The 14,937-nt window shown below is 44.0% G+C and overlaps 1 protein-coding gene across 6 annotated transcripts in view; it reads left to right on the top strand.

The window, feature by feature from the left end:
* LOC132407702 (membrane-associated phosphatidylinositol transfer protein 2) overlaps positions 1-14,937 on the top strand; it is a 317,765-nt gene that overhangs the window by 198,788 nt on the left and 104,040 nt on the right. For all 6 annotated transcript variants that reach the window (XM_059994571.1, XM_059994565.1, XM_059994568.1 and 3 more), the window contains one exon: positions 3,558-3,911. In XM_059994571.1, coding sequence (XP_059850554.1) covers positions 3,558-3,911 — 354 coding nt within the window. The remainder of the gene's footprint in view (positions 1-3,557; positions 3,912-14,937) is intronic.

Here is a 14,937-nt window from a genome sequence, read left to right on the forward strand (position 1 = left end):
CCCCACCTTTTTACTCTGACGTCTTCTCCCTTCTTTTCCAGTCCTGAAGAAGGGTTTTGCCCCAAATCGTCAACTGTTTATTCATTTCCATAGATGCTGCCTGACCTGCTGAGTTCCTCCAGAATTTTGTGTGTGTGTTGCTCTGAATTTCCAGCATCTGCAGACTTTCTCATGTTGCAGATATTATAAGTGCTGAAGTAGGATGTTGAGCATAGAAAAGTACAACACAGGAACAGGCCCTTCAGCTCACAATGTTCTGCCAACCCAATTAAAATTAGTAATCAAATTGCCAACTAATCTAATCCCTTCTGCCACACAATGTCCATATCCTTCCCTTTTCCTCTCATTCATGTGCCTCTCTAAACGTCTCTTAAAAGTCTCTAACGTTTCTGCCTCTACCACCACCTCAGGCAACTCATTCCATACACGCCTCACAGCTCCTTTGAAATTACCCCCTCTCACCGTAAATGCATCCCCTCTCGTATTAGACATCTCAGTCCTGTCTAATCCCTTATTTTCCAGTCTTGAAAACTCTGCCAATGCCTCTTATAATCTTCTAAACCTTTATCAGATCTCCCCTCAGCCTCTTCTGTTCAAGAGAAATCAAACAAAGTCTGTCCAACCTCTCGTTATAACACATTTCCACTAAACCGAATAGCATCCTGGTAAACCTCTTCTGCGCCCTCTCCAAAGTCTCAACATCCCTTCCTATATGGGGTGACCAGAAATATATGCAGCTAAACTAGATTTTTATAAAGCTGCAACATAACTTCCTGAATTTTGAGCTCAGTGCCTCAACTAATAAAAGCAAACATGCCATATGCCTTCTTAATCACCCTATCGACCTATGTAGCTACTTACAGGGAGCTGTGGACTTGGTTCCCAAGATCCCTCTGCTCATCAACAGTATGAAGAATTGTGCCCTTAACAGTGTTCAGTCTGTTCAACACTTCACATTTGGCTGGGTTAAACTCTATCAATACTATCAACAATATCAGCGTTTAGTAATCATTGAGGCTGCTGCAGCGCCTCAGCCCCAAGTGCACGTCTGCCTCCACAATGCTGCCTGACCTCCTATGCTTCTCCAGTACTTTGTGATTTTTTGTTTGTTACCACAACTTCACTCTTAATAAGCTAGTGACATGACATTTTTAAAAATGTTTTGTTCATCGAGGTTATGAACACTGAATGCACTGTGTCCACTGCATCAGATAACTTCATCAAATTAGTTGGCCATATTTAACAGATCTATGCTAGCTTTCTATGTTCAATTCAAATTTGTCCAAATGATTTGGTTCCAGACCTTCCCAACATCAGGGCTGGACTAACTGCTCCATAAGGAAAACATCTTCACTCAGAGGGTGGTGAGAGTGTGGAATGAGCTGCCAGCGCAAGTGGTGCATGTGAGCTCGATTTTGAAGTTGCAAAGAAGTTTAGATAGGTACATGGATGGTAGAGGTATGGAGGGCTATAGTCCCAGTGCAGATTGATGGGACTAGGCAGTTTAAAATTGTATGGCATGGACTAGATGGGCTGAAGGGTCTATTTCTGTGCTGTACTTTTCTATGAATAGATGCTGGGACTATCCCTACAGCCACTTTTAAATAAGGCTGTTTTCCAGTTCTGATTTGGAACTAATTATTCAATTATCTTGGAATATCACAACTCAAAAAGTTCAAAGTAAATTTATTATCAAAATACCTATATGTCACCATGTACAACTGTGAGATTCATTTCCTTGTCAGCATCCACAGTAAATGCACAAACTACCAGAGTGCAAAACAAGACAAACTGTGCAAATGCAAAGAAATACAAATAATAATAAATACTATATAAATAAAAAATTATACTGAGAGCATGTTATAACATGAGTGAGTCCATAGGTTCAGTTCAGTTCGAGGTGAGTGAGGTTATCCATGCTGATTCAGGAACCTGATGGTCAGACAATAAGTCCACAAGATATAGGAGCAGAATTAGGCCATTCGGCCCATTGAGTTTGTTCCACCATTTCATCATAGCTGATCCATTTTCCCTCTCAGCCCCAATCTCCTGCATTCTCCCCATATCCCTTCATGCCCTGACTAATCAAGAATCTATCAACCTCTGCATAAATATACCCAAATGACTTGGCCTCCACAGCCGCCTGTGAACAATTAATTCCACAAGTTCACCACTCTCTGGCTAAATAAATTCCTCCTCATCTCTGCTCGAAATCAACATCCCTCTATTCTGAGGCTGTGTCCTCCCTCAGCATAGGAAACATCCTCTTCACATCCACGCTATCTAGCCCTTTTATCATCTGATAGATTTCAATGAGCTCTCCCCCCCCCCCCATTCTTTCGAATTCATGCGAGGACAGATCTAGAGCCATCTTCACAGCTCCTCATATGATGAGCTATTCAATCCCAAAATCATTTTCATAAACTCCTTGAACCCTGTCAGCAAATCCTTTCTTAGATAAGTATGTAACTGGTCCTGAACCTGGTGCTATGGGACCTATGGCTCCTGTACCTCCTTTGCAATGGCAGAAGTGAGCGGAGAGCATGGCCGCAAAGGTGCAGGACTCTGATGGAGCCTGTTTTTTTTTGTAGCAGTCAAAGTAACCCTGCCTTTCTCCCTTTCAAATTCCAACTCCTTCCCCATCCCTCCCAACTCTCTGTCCTCTCCCAATCCATTAAGCAGAATGGGTTTAATCTGTACTAAATGGATTATAGTTATCACGAGCCTCCTGTAACTAGAAGGGTGGATGGCATGTGCCTAGGGTTTAGGGTCATAAAGAGTGGGTGGCTGTTTAAATCCTGTATCCACCTTTACAGTCTGTTAGTCCATTCCTGGCTTCATCTTCAGATGGTCCCACCTGCTGTGTGTGTGATTCTTTGGAGCTAACTACTTCATTCATGAAGGATCCTTTTCCTTGTTAGTAGGAGGTAAATCCAGACCAACACACACAAAATGCTGGAGGAACTCAGCAGGTCAGACAGCATCTATGGAGATGAGTAAACAGTTGATGTTTCAGGCCAAGACCCTTCATCAGGACTGGAGAGAAAGGGGGAAAATGCCAAAATAAGAAGATGGGTGAAGAGGAGTTTGAAGTGAGAAACTGGGAGATGACAGGTAGAAAAGACAAAGAGCTGGATAAGCAGGAATCTGATAGAAGAGGAGAGTGGGCTTTGAGAAGAGTTAAGAGTCCAGAGTGGGAAAGTGAAGTGAAGGGGGAGGGAAAAATATTATCCAAAGTAGAAATCGCTGTTCATACATCAGGTTGGAGGCTGACTAGATGGAATATGAGGCGTGTGTTCCTCCTGAAAGTTGCTCTAAGTTTGGTACCACAAATGGTCACAACAAAATTCCATCACCATTTCAGACATCCCTTTGTCACCTGATACATTGTTTAACAATGGAATAGGTTTTTAATTTCTCATTTTCTGCTTGTTTGCTAACGTCTTTTATTTTGAAATGTCACAAGTACAGTGTAATATTGTAATGTAATGTAGGTCTGTAGAGGCCACATGGAATAACATTCCTGCTTGGTTGAAGAGTCTTTTCATAAATTATAGGTTTAAGGAAGGTGATGCTGAGGGCTCACCGGCAAGCGTGGTGTTGGCAAGACGAGTGGTATGGTCTGACCATTGAGGACATCCGGCAGCTCGAGCACGAAACGCAGCTTATGTTGGCCCAGAAAATGGCCCAGTTTGTGACCCAGTTCAACGTAAATGACAATGAAACCGAGCCAACAGGCCTGGCCCAGTTTTCCAGTGAGCGAGAGCAGGACACCAACAATGCCAATGTCAGCCTGGGTGCAGACTCCAGCACTGCCAACCTGAAGGACTACGGCGACTCCTTAACAGAAAAAGCACTGACCAAGCAATGGTCCACGTCATCCAAATCATCCCATTCATCAGTGAGAGGAGGTAAGCCCTGAGAGCTCATGGTTCTTGTGATCTCCGCTCTTGTTGTGTCTTTCCATTATGCTGTGTGCAGAGCATGTTACAGGGGTTGAGCTCAAGCTGCTTTATAGAACAAAGAATAGTACTGCACATTACAGGCCCTTTGGCCCACAATGTTGTGCTGACCCTCAAACCCTGCCTCACATATAACCCCCCACCTTAAATTCCTCCATATACCTGTCTAGTAGTCTCTTAAGCTTCACTAGTGTGTCTGCCTCTACCACTGACTCAGGCAGTTCACTCCACACACCAACCACTCTCTGAGTGAAAAACCTTCCTCTAATATCCCCCTTGAACTTCCCTCCCCTTAACTTAAAGCCATGTCCTCTTGTACTGAGCAGTGGTGCCCTGGGGAAGAGGCGCTGGCTGTCCACTCTGTCTATTGGTCGTAATACCTTGTACACCTCTATCATGTCTCCTCTCATCCTCCTCCTCTCCAAAGAGTAAAGCCCTAGCTCCCTTAATCTCTGATCATAATCCATACTAAACCAGGCAGCATAAGGGTAAATCTCCTCTGTACCCTTTCCAATGCTTCCACATCCTTCCTATAGTGAGGCGACCAGAACTGGACACAGTACTCCAAGTGTGGCCTAACTAAAGTTTTACAGAGCTGCATCATTACATCGCATCTCTTAAACTCTATCCCTCAACTTATGAAAGCTAACACCCCATAAGCTTTCTTAACTACCCTACCTATCTGTGAGGCAACTTTCAGGGATCCGTGGACATGTACCCCCAGATCCCTCTGCTCCTCCACACTACCAAGTATCCTGCTTTGCTAGAAAATGGCCTGTATCATGACGCTCCATAATGCAAAGCCACATCATCTATAAACATACAACAGTACAACACCATACAGGCTTTTTGGTCTAGAATGTAATGCCAAGATCAGTCTAAGGCAGGGGTTCCCAACCTGGGGTCCATGGACTCCTTGCTTAATGGCATTAGTCCATGGTATAAAAAAGGTTAGGGACTGCTGATCTAACCCTTTCCTCCCACGTAGCTTCCCAGTTTTTCTTACATCCTTATGCCTACCTAAATGGAGTACTATAATAGAGAAGTACATCACAGAAACAGGCCCTTTGGCCCATGTAGTTCATGCCAAAATGATTTAAATGACCTACTTCTGTCAGCCTGCATCAGGACCATAGCCCTCCACATCCCTACTATCCCTGTACCTATCCAAACTTCTCTTAAGCATTAAGATCAAGCTCGCTGCACCACTTATGCTGGCAGCTCATTCCACACTCTCACGACCCTCAGGGTGAAGAATTGTCCCCTCATTTCCCTTCACCTTTCACCCTTAACCTATGACCTCTGGTTGTAGTACTCACCCAACCTCAGTGGAAAAAGTCTGCTTGCATTTACCCTGTCTATACCCCTCATAATTTTGTGATACCCCTATCAAATCTCCCCTCAATCTTCTATGTTCTAAAGAATATAGTCCCAACGTATTCAATCATTCCTTATAACTCTGATCCTCCAAACCCGGAACATCCTTGTAAACTTTCTCTGCAGTCTTTTAGCCTTAATTGTATCTTTCCTGTAGGCAGGTGACCAAAACTGCACACAATACTTCAAATTAAGCCTCAACAACATTTTATACAACTTCAACATAACATCCCACTCCTGTGTACTTAATACTTTGATTTATGAAGGCCAATGTGGCAAAAGCTTTCTTTAGGAATCTATCTACTTGTGACGCCACTTTCAACAAATTTCGTACCTGTATTCCCAGATCCATTTGGTCTATCGCACTCCTCAGTGCCCTACCGTTCACTGAGTAAGATCTACCCTGGTTGGTCCTCCCAAAGTGCAACAGCTGACACTTATCTGCATTAAATTCCATCTGCCATTTTTCAGCCCATTTTTCCAGCTGATGCCAATCCGTTTGCAAGCCACGATAATGTTCCTCACTGTCCACTACGCCCCCAATCTTGGTGTCATCCACAAATTTGCTGATCCAGTTAACTACATTATCATCCAGATCATTGATATAGATGACAAACAACAAAGGACCCAGAACCGATCCTTGCAGCACTCCACTAGTCACAGTCCTCCAGTCAGAGAGGCAAACTTCTACTACCACTCTCTGGCTTCTGCCCCAAAGCCAATGTCTGTTCCAATTTACTACTTCATCCTGAATGCAAAATTATGCCTCTTAACTCTCCCTAATATATCTGCCCTACCATCAACCCTGGAAGCACATTCCACGCATCTATACTCCCAACTACCTTGGACATCTCCCTCTATTAAAACACAAGAAAGTCTGCAGAAGGGTCTCAGCCCAAAACATTGACTGTTTATTCATTTCCATAGATGCTGCCTGACTTCCATAGATGTCTGAGTTCCTCCAGCATCTTGTGTGTGTTGCTTTGAATCTCTCCCTATTCTTTCCTCTAATCTCCTTAAAATTATGCCCCCTTGCCACTCTGGGGAAAAAGTCTCTGGTTGTCTACACTGTTTATGCCTCTTATCATTTTGTACACCTTTATCAAGTCACCTCTCATCCTCCTTTGCTTCAAAGAGAAAACCCTAGCTCACTCATCCAATCCAATACACATGAGACATGTTCTTCAATCCAGGCAGCATCCTGGTAAACCTCCCCTGAAGATTCCACGTTGTTCCTGTATTAAGACTTGGAGAACTGAATGCAATACTCCAAGTGTGGTTTAACCAGGTTTTACAGAGTTACAAGGTTACCTCACAGCCCTTGAATTCAATTCCCAGACAAATGAAGGCCAACACACTTTCTTAACCACCTATCTTGCAGCAACATTAATTTATTGATGTAGACCCCAAGATTCTTCTGTTCCCCCACACTGTTATGAATCCTATCTTTAACTCTGCCTTTGAATTTGACCTTCCAAAGTCAATCACTTCACACTTTTCCAGATTGAACTCCATCTGCCACTTCTCACCTGTCATGTGCGCATGTTCAAGAAATGAGAGTTGAGAAAAATTGTGTTTATTGTCATCTATTTCACATAAATTCCGTAAATTTGTTACTGCATCTCAAATTTTTGGGTAGTGGTTTCTGAATTCTGTAAGAATTAATTTACATTACTCAGCTAACCATAATGTTGGGGGTGGTGATCACCTGTATATGGAGTCTTACTGTGCACAGATGATCTGTTTGTGTTCCAGTAGTGATTGTATTCTGAAGTACATCAATACGTTGAGATACCCTGAGGTCGTGGCAGGTGCTGGTTAATATAAAAGTACTTGTTTTGTTTCCAATCTTGTTGTCTTTGTATGAACTTCCCTTCCCTGACCCTGGATCTTGGATGTGCTGGTTCATTGTAGCTTTGCTGATTCCTTGGCTGCAAGCTGCAAGATTCAAAGTTATAAGTGCAGTTTATTATCAAAATATGTATTCCTTGTACAGCCTTGAGATGCACCTCCTAATAGAAAGTTACAAAACAAAGAATCCAAACGACCCGTTAAAAACAAAAGAAGGCCATCAGACACCCAGTATGCAAAAAGAGAAAAAAAATTGTGCCAAAGATAAAGCAAGCAAACAGCATTGAGAACTGAAGTTCACAATGCCAGGCATCACTGCAGCCGATCGAGAAGTCCTCTAGTTGCAGGCCGTAGCAGCGAGCTGAACTGGCCTGTCACTCAAGGTTGTTTAATGTCATTTGCAGTACACAAGTGTAAAGGAGAGCAAAATAATTTTTATTCTGGCTCTGATGCAGCTCAAGAAAGTCCACAATAAGATAAAGAATACAATAATAATTAAAACACAATAAATATATATACGTAAGATAGCTTACATACAGTACTGTGCAAAAGTCTTAGGCACATATATAGCCAGGGTGACCAGGTCTTCTGCACAGTACTGTATTTGTCAATGTAGAGAGGAGAGCAGGCTTGTAAATCCGGTAGGAGTAAAAGATATTGTACAGCAAGAGTGGAGCATCGCAGGAGAGATGGCAGGAGGAGTGCTGGGGTTGGGGGTATGATGCAGGTTGTAGACACACCCAGCCTTAAGACACCAGGCAATGTCATTTGGTTTCAAACAATTGGTTATTGATCATTCCAGAATATCTCTTTGGTGCTTCCTGCTCCCTCCCCTCTCCCTTCCCTGTTTCCCAACCATGATTCCCCTCTCCCTGCCCCTTTCCCACTCCCAGTCCGCAACAGAGATCAATATCGGAATCATGTTTATCATCATGCACACATATGTCATTTTTTTGTAGCAACAGTACAGTGCAATATGTAAAATTACTGCAGTACTGTGCAAAGGTCTCAGGCACCCTATCTATATATATGCACCAAAGACTTTTGCACAGTACTGTACTTAGATCGATGTCCAAAATGTGACGCTAGGTACAGGAGTGTCTGTACATAAGGTGACTCTGGCAGGAAATGATAAAGTAGTGGTGGTTTAGGGGTGTGAAGAGGTGGATTAGTGGGTGGGGGTGTTGATCAGCCTTACTGTTTGGGGAGAGTAACTGTTTTTGAGTCTGGTGGTCCTGGTGTAGATGCAATGTAGCCTCCTTCCCTGATGGGAGTGGGACAAACAGTCCATGAGCAGGGTGGGTGGGATCCATCATGATGTTACTGGCCCTTTTCTGACTCCTTTCTATATACATGTCCTTGAAGGACATGCTACCCTTCCATCTACACTTCTCTTTGGGCTGGCTTAACCACACTGTTTAACTGAATGACTCCTGTTATTCCTCTTAGCTAGCTAATATTCCTTTGGTTTCAGCATTGCTAATAGAGTCATGCAGCACAGAAACAAACCCTTCTGCCCATCTCATTCATGCTGACCCAATTCACATCTAAGCTGGTCACTTGATGGTTACTCACAGTTGTTGCGTATAATATCATTGAGATCAAATGGATCTTCAGAAATCAAAAACAAAGCATGAAACTTACTGCTTTCGGCCATTATATTTAAATATTACAAGAGTGTAAGACGAGAGAGCGAGAGAAAGCAGTTGTGGTTGTCTGCTACTGAGCCTACAGATACAACTTTCCAATGATAACAATTAACCTATGAAATAGCCAGATTCAATTTGTTTAATTGTTATTCAACCATACATGGATACCAATGAATACAGCCAAACAAGATAGCATTACTCCGGGGCTAAGGTGCAAATCTCTGTACCAACAGTCACACACAGCACAAAGCACACAGAGCATGTGTAAGGTAGAGAGGTACAGCCACTCAGTAAAAGAATGCAAACCCAAGTCATCCAATGGCGCCGAAATCTGCAGTTGTCTTCTGCCAAGCGAACACTGGGGGCAACACCGAGTCCAGCCTGGGCGTCGTGCCTCAATGCCCCTGGTGGAGCGCACCAGTTCCAATGGCTTTCCCCTGGCAGCTGCAAACAGGTCACACCGCAGCCCCAGGCCCAGACCTTGCACACAAAATAGCAAGCAATTGGCATGACACCTGCTACTGAATCAGAATTGGGTTTAAAATCATTGGCATATGTCGTGTAATTTGTTGGCCTTTGTGGCAGCAGTACATAATAGAGAAAAAACTGAATTACAGGAAGTATATACAGTACATATCAAATACTTAAATAAGTAATGGAAAAATAATTTTTTTTAAAAATAGAGAGGTACTGATCATGGGTTCAATGTCCATTCGGAAGTCTGATGGCAGAGGGGAAGAAGCTGTTCCTGAATCATTGCATGTGTGCCTTCAGGCTTCTGTACCTTCATCCTGATGGTAGCAAAACTAAGAAGCTTCTAAAAAAAATACAGAAGTACCTGTACTGCGATTACTGGAAATTTTTACTGAATAATTACATGTACGGGTATTGGTGATTGTATAAAAATACAAGCAAGCATAGGGAAGTTAAACTTCCAGAAAAATAATGATTCTGCATCCTAATTCAACGGAGTGCAAATTTCAATTGCATTTTTTTCTCTAGTCCCATGTATTACAGAATTCCTAAAGTAAACCTACCTATTTGTCAAGTTGAGTTCAAACATTATGTTTTGCTCAGAGGAGTTTCATGCATGGAATCTGAACAAAATATAGAACAGGAAGATTACAAAATGCAGCTGCTTTGATCTTTTGACTACATGCCTTTTTGTCCTAATCTGACTATTCATAACCATCAAAACATGCTCATTGTAAACGTAAGAGATTCTGCAGATGCTGGGATCAGAAGAGGAAAGAGTGAGTAATTTCAAATTCCTGGGTGTCAGTATCCCTGAGGATCTGTCCTGGACCCAACAGATCGATGCAGCTACAAAGAAGGCAAGCCAGCAGCTATATTTCATTAGGGGTTTGAGGAGATTTGGTATGTCACCCAAGATACTCATAAATTTCTACAGATGTACCATGGAGAGCATTCTATCTGGCTGAATCACCATCTGATATGGAAGTTGGAGGGCTACTGCACGGGATCGAAATAAGCTGCAGAGAGTTGTAATGTTAGTCAGCTCCACTAGTCTCTGTAGAATCCAAGACACCCTCAAAGAGCGATGCCTTAAAAAAGTGGCATTCGTCATTAAGGACCCCTGTCACCCAGGTCATGCCTTGTTTTCATTGCTACCATCAGGAAGGAGGTACAGGAGCCTGAAGACACACACTCAACATTTTAGCAACAGCTTCTTCCCCTCTGCTGTCTGATTTCTGAATGGGCATTGAACCCATGAACACTACCTCACTACTTCTTTAATTTTTTTAAATTTTGGCTTTACTCATTTAATTTAACTAATATATGTATACTTGCAGCAATTCAAATTTTTTCTCTAATTATTACACCATGCATTGTACTGCTGCTGCAAAGTAAACAAATTTCACGACATATGTCAGTGATGTAAACCCTGATTTTGATTCTGAAGAGATTCTGCAGATGTTGGAAATCCAGAGGAACACACACAAAATGCTGGAGAAACTCCACAGATCAGGAGAGGAATGAACTGTTGATGTTTAGGACTGAAACTCTTCTGTATTCCTCTCCTTAGATACTGCCTGACCTCCTGAGTTCCTCAGGCACTTTGTATGAATAATGCTTCTTTTCTTCTCACATAGTATGCTGTATTAAATGTTAAGATTAGATCTTAGTGTTGGAACATTAAATTGCTAATCAAAGATTCCTTGCCATTAAGTTTATCACTTCTCACAGACTTGGCACATGACAGGTAAATACAACACTGAGGGATGGTTACTGCTGTAGCGTAGGAGTCCAACAGTCAACTTGCACATCATCATCATCTTCATGTGCTGTCTTATGATGTAGGCGATCATGTGATCATGACCGTGATTGTTCTTGGCAATTTTTCTACAGAAGTGGTTTGCAGTTGCCTTCTTCTAGGTAGTGTCTTTACAAGATGGGTGACCCTAGTCATTATCAATACTCTTCAGAGATTGCCTGGCATCAATGGTCACATAATCAGGACTTATGATAGGCACCAGCTGCTCATACGACCCTCCACCACCTGCTCCCATGGCTTCACGAGACCCTGATCAGGGGGCAGGTGGGGGGGGGGTTGCTAAGGAGGTACTGCACCTTGCCCAAGGGTGACCTGCAGCCTAGCAGAGGGAATGACTGGCATGAACCTCCTTTGGTAGAGACGAACTTCTACCCTGCTATCCAAATTTACACATACTAGCTCCAAAAGTGATCTTTAGTGAGAGTCAGAATACCAACAATATGCTGTTTCTTAAAATGGTATCTGATAATTATTGATAAAAATACAAAATGCTGACAGAACTCAGCAGGCCAGGCAGCATCTATGGGAGGAGGTAGTGACGACGTTTCAGGCCGAAACCCTTCATCAGGAGTGAAGTAACATGGGATGGTCGAGGGGGTTAAGAAGTGGGGGGAGGGATAAAGTAGAGAGTTGGGAAGTGATAGGCTGGAGGGAAATGGGCTGGGGGAATATGGAGAATTATGGGAAATAAAAGAGAAAGAAAGGTAGGGCTGGGGGGAGATTATAGTGGGGGGGGGGGAAGAGAGAAAGAGAACCAGACTAAAATTATAGATAGGGAGGGGGGTAAGGGTGGGGGGCAGGGGTATTAACGGAGGTCTGTGAGTTGGATGTTCATGCTGGGAGGTAGGAGGCTACCTAGGCAGGAGATAAGCAATAGCTCCATCAACCTGCGTGTGGCCTCATCTTGACGGTAGAGGAGGCCATGGACAGACATGTCGGAGTGGGAGTGATCTGTGGAATTGAAGTGTGTGGCCACAGGGAGATCCAGCCACTGCTGGAGGACTGTGGAAGCCGAGAGTGGGGGGGAGGGGAAGATGTGGTTGGTGGTGGGATCTTGTAGGAGGTGGCGGAAGTTACGGAGGATTATATGTTGGATCTGTAGGCTGGTAGGGTGATAGGTGAGGACCAGGGGGACTCTATGTTCCAAGCCTATATTGGTATCTGTCCTCCTCTTTTCTTACGTTATATTGACGACTGCATCGTTGCTGCTTCCTGCACATATGCTGAGCTTGTCAACTTCATTAACTTCGCCTCCAACTTTCACCCCGCCCTCAAATTCACCTGGTCTATTTCCGACACCTCCCTCCCCTTTCTAGATCTTTCTGTTTCTATCTCTGGAGACGGCTTATCCACCAATGAATACTACAAACCTACAGACTCTCACTGTAATCCTAGTCCTCTGTAAACCAATCTAATCCTCTGTAATTTATGCCACCTCCTATGGGATCCCACCACCAGACATATCTTCCCCTCTCCACTCTCGGCTTTCCGCAGGGATCGCTCCCTACACAACTCCCTTGTCCATTCATCTTCCCCATCCCTCCCCACTGACCTCCCTCCGGGCACTCATCCCTGCAAATGGAAGAAGTGCTGCACCTGCCCCCACACTTCTTCCCTCACCACCATCCCAGGCCCCAGACAGTCCTTTCAGGTGAGGCACCACTTCACCTGCGAGTCATCTGGGGTGATATACTGTATCCAGTGCTCCCGATGTGGCCATTTATACATTGGGGAGACCCGCTGCAGACTGGGACACCATTTCGCCGAACGCCAGCGCTCAGTCCACCAGCAGTGGCGGGATCTCCCTGTGGCCACACACTTCAATTCCACAGACCACTCCCACTCTGACATGTCTGTCCATGGCCTCCTCTACCGTCAAGATGAGGCCACATGCAGGTTGATGGAGGTTATCTCCCACCTAGGTAGCCTACTACCTGCCGGCATAAACATTCAACTCCCAGACCTCCTTTGATACCCCTGCCCCCCCCTTACCCCAACCCTATCTATAATTTTAGTCTGGTTCTCTTTCTCCCTTTCTTTCCCCCCCCCCCTCACTATAACCTCCTCCCAGTCCTACCTTTCTTTCTCTTTTATTTCCCATAATTCTCCACCTTTCCCAGCCCATTTCCCTTCAGCCTATCACTTCCCAGCTCTCTACATCATCCCTCCCCCCACTTCTTATTCTCCCCACCTCCCCCCCGACCATCCCATGTTACTTCACTCCTGATGAAAGGTTTCGGCCCAAAACGTCGTCACTACCTCCTCCCATAGATGCTGTCTGGCCTGCTGAGTTCTGCCAGCATTTTGTGTTTTTGTTTATTTCCAGCATCTGCAGATTCACTCGTGTTGCATCTGATAACTATTGTACTGGCTGCAAAACACAGCTACAGACATGATGTACAGTTTTTTCTACTGTTTGTACCTCTGTCAATACCAGTCTCCCTCAACCATCAAGGAGGAGGTATGGGCGCCCCAGGACTCATAGATCAGGTTCAGGAACAGTTATTACCCCTCAGCCATCAGAAAGGAGGTACAGGAGACTCAGGACTCACACCACCAGGTTCAGGAACAGTTATTACCCCTCAACCATCGGAAGAAAGTACAGGAACCTCAGGACTCACACCACCAGATTCAGGAACAGGTATTAGCCCTGCTGCCGTCAGGAAGATCACAGTTCATCTGTATTAGATGCACATTACTTTAACCCAGACCCAACTAAAAGAATCTAGTATATTAAAATTTCCAATCAGAGTCATGTTTCTTTAATGGTCTGCTCTATCTTTGAATATTTTTCATAGTTGCAGGAATTGTCACTTGGCAGCTGAATTACAGACTGTGGGATCAAGCTGTGCATGTTTTTGTAGACAAATGGATCTTTCATTATGTATTGTGTTTGCCCGTTTCCCAGACAGAATTCTGGCAGTTTGAGCTATGACTTTGCTGAAAGCCTCCTGATACATCTGCGATACTGACGCCATCTGTTGCTTGTGATGTGGGCTATATATAGAAATCCTACAGCCCTGTGGCGGTGACGTCTGTAGCTGCGTCATTTCGCTTTTGTCATTCAAACTGGCTTCAATGGGCTAAAAATTGAGAGCTGTAGCATTTGTGGAGAAACACCGATGAGGCTGAGCCTCCCCCTGTCTCTTCACATCCTCTCTGCGGTCAGCAATGAATCTAAACTAAGCACAACTGTTAGGGAAAAATATGCCAGGCTGTTCAGTGAACAGAGCAGTCTGTTACCATACTGACCGTGTGAACAAGATCGTCTCTGGTGGTGTTCAAGCTTCCTTCATTGTGCCAGTAGCTTCCTCCCTGTTTTCACTATTGTTGGCTATGTAAGTCCCAGGTGGAGACTCAGGAACACCATCACATTGAGATGTAGAAAGATTCTTCATTGCTGTTGCTGTGACAATTTTGTTTCACCAGTCAGTGTTGTTAGCCTTGAGCTGAGCCCCTGAACCTGGAGGACCAGTGGACCACTCTTAGTCTGGCCTCTACCCTTTGACCTGTTTGGCATGGTTGACCCTACCAGGAGCCAAAGTATAAAGCCTTGACACCAGCCAGCATAGCTCTCTGGGTCACTGAGGCACGCAATGCTCCAAACCACAACAGGCTTGTGGGCCTCTTGGAGGAGGCCTAATATTGCAGAAGAATAATTCTGCTTGATCCAGAATGTTGGAAAGATGACACCCATTTGAAGTCACATCAGAATCAGGTTTAATATGACTGGCATATGTCATGAAATTTGTTTTGCAGCAGCAGTACAATGTAATACATAATAATAAAGAAGTATAAAGTA

The sequence above is a fragment of the Hypanus sabinus genome, chromosome 18, assembly GCF_030144855.1.
Source record: "Hypanus sabinus isolate sHypSab1 chromosome 18, sHypSab1.hap1, whole genome shotgun sequence".
NCBI classification, from domain to species: Eukaryota; Metazoa; Chordata; class Chondrichthyes; order Myliobatiformes; family Dasyatidae; genus Hypanus; species Hypanus sabinus.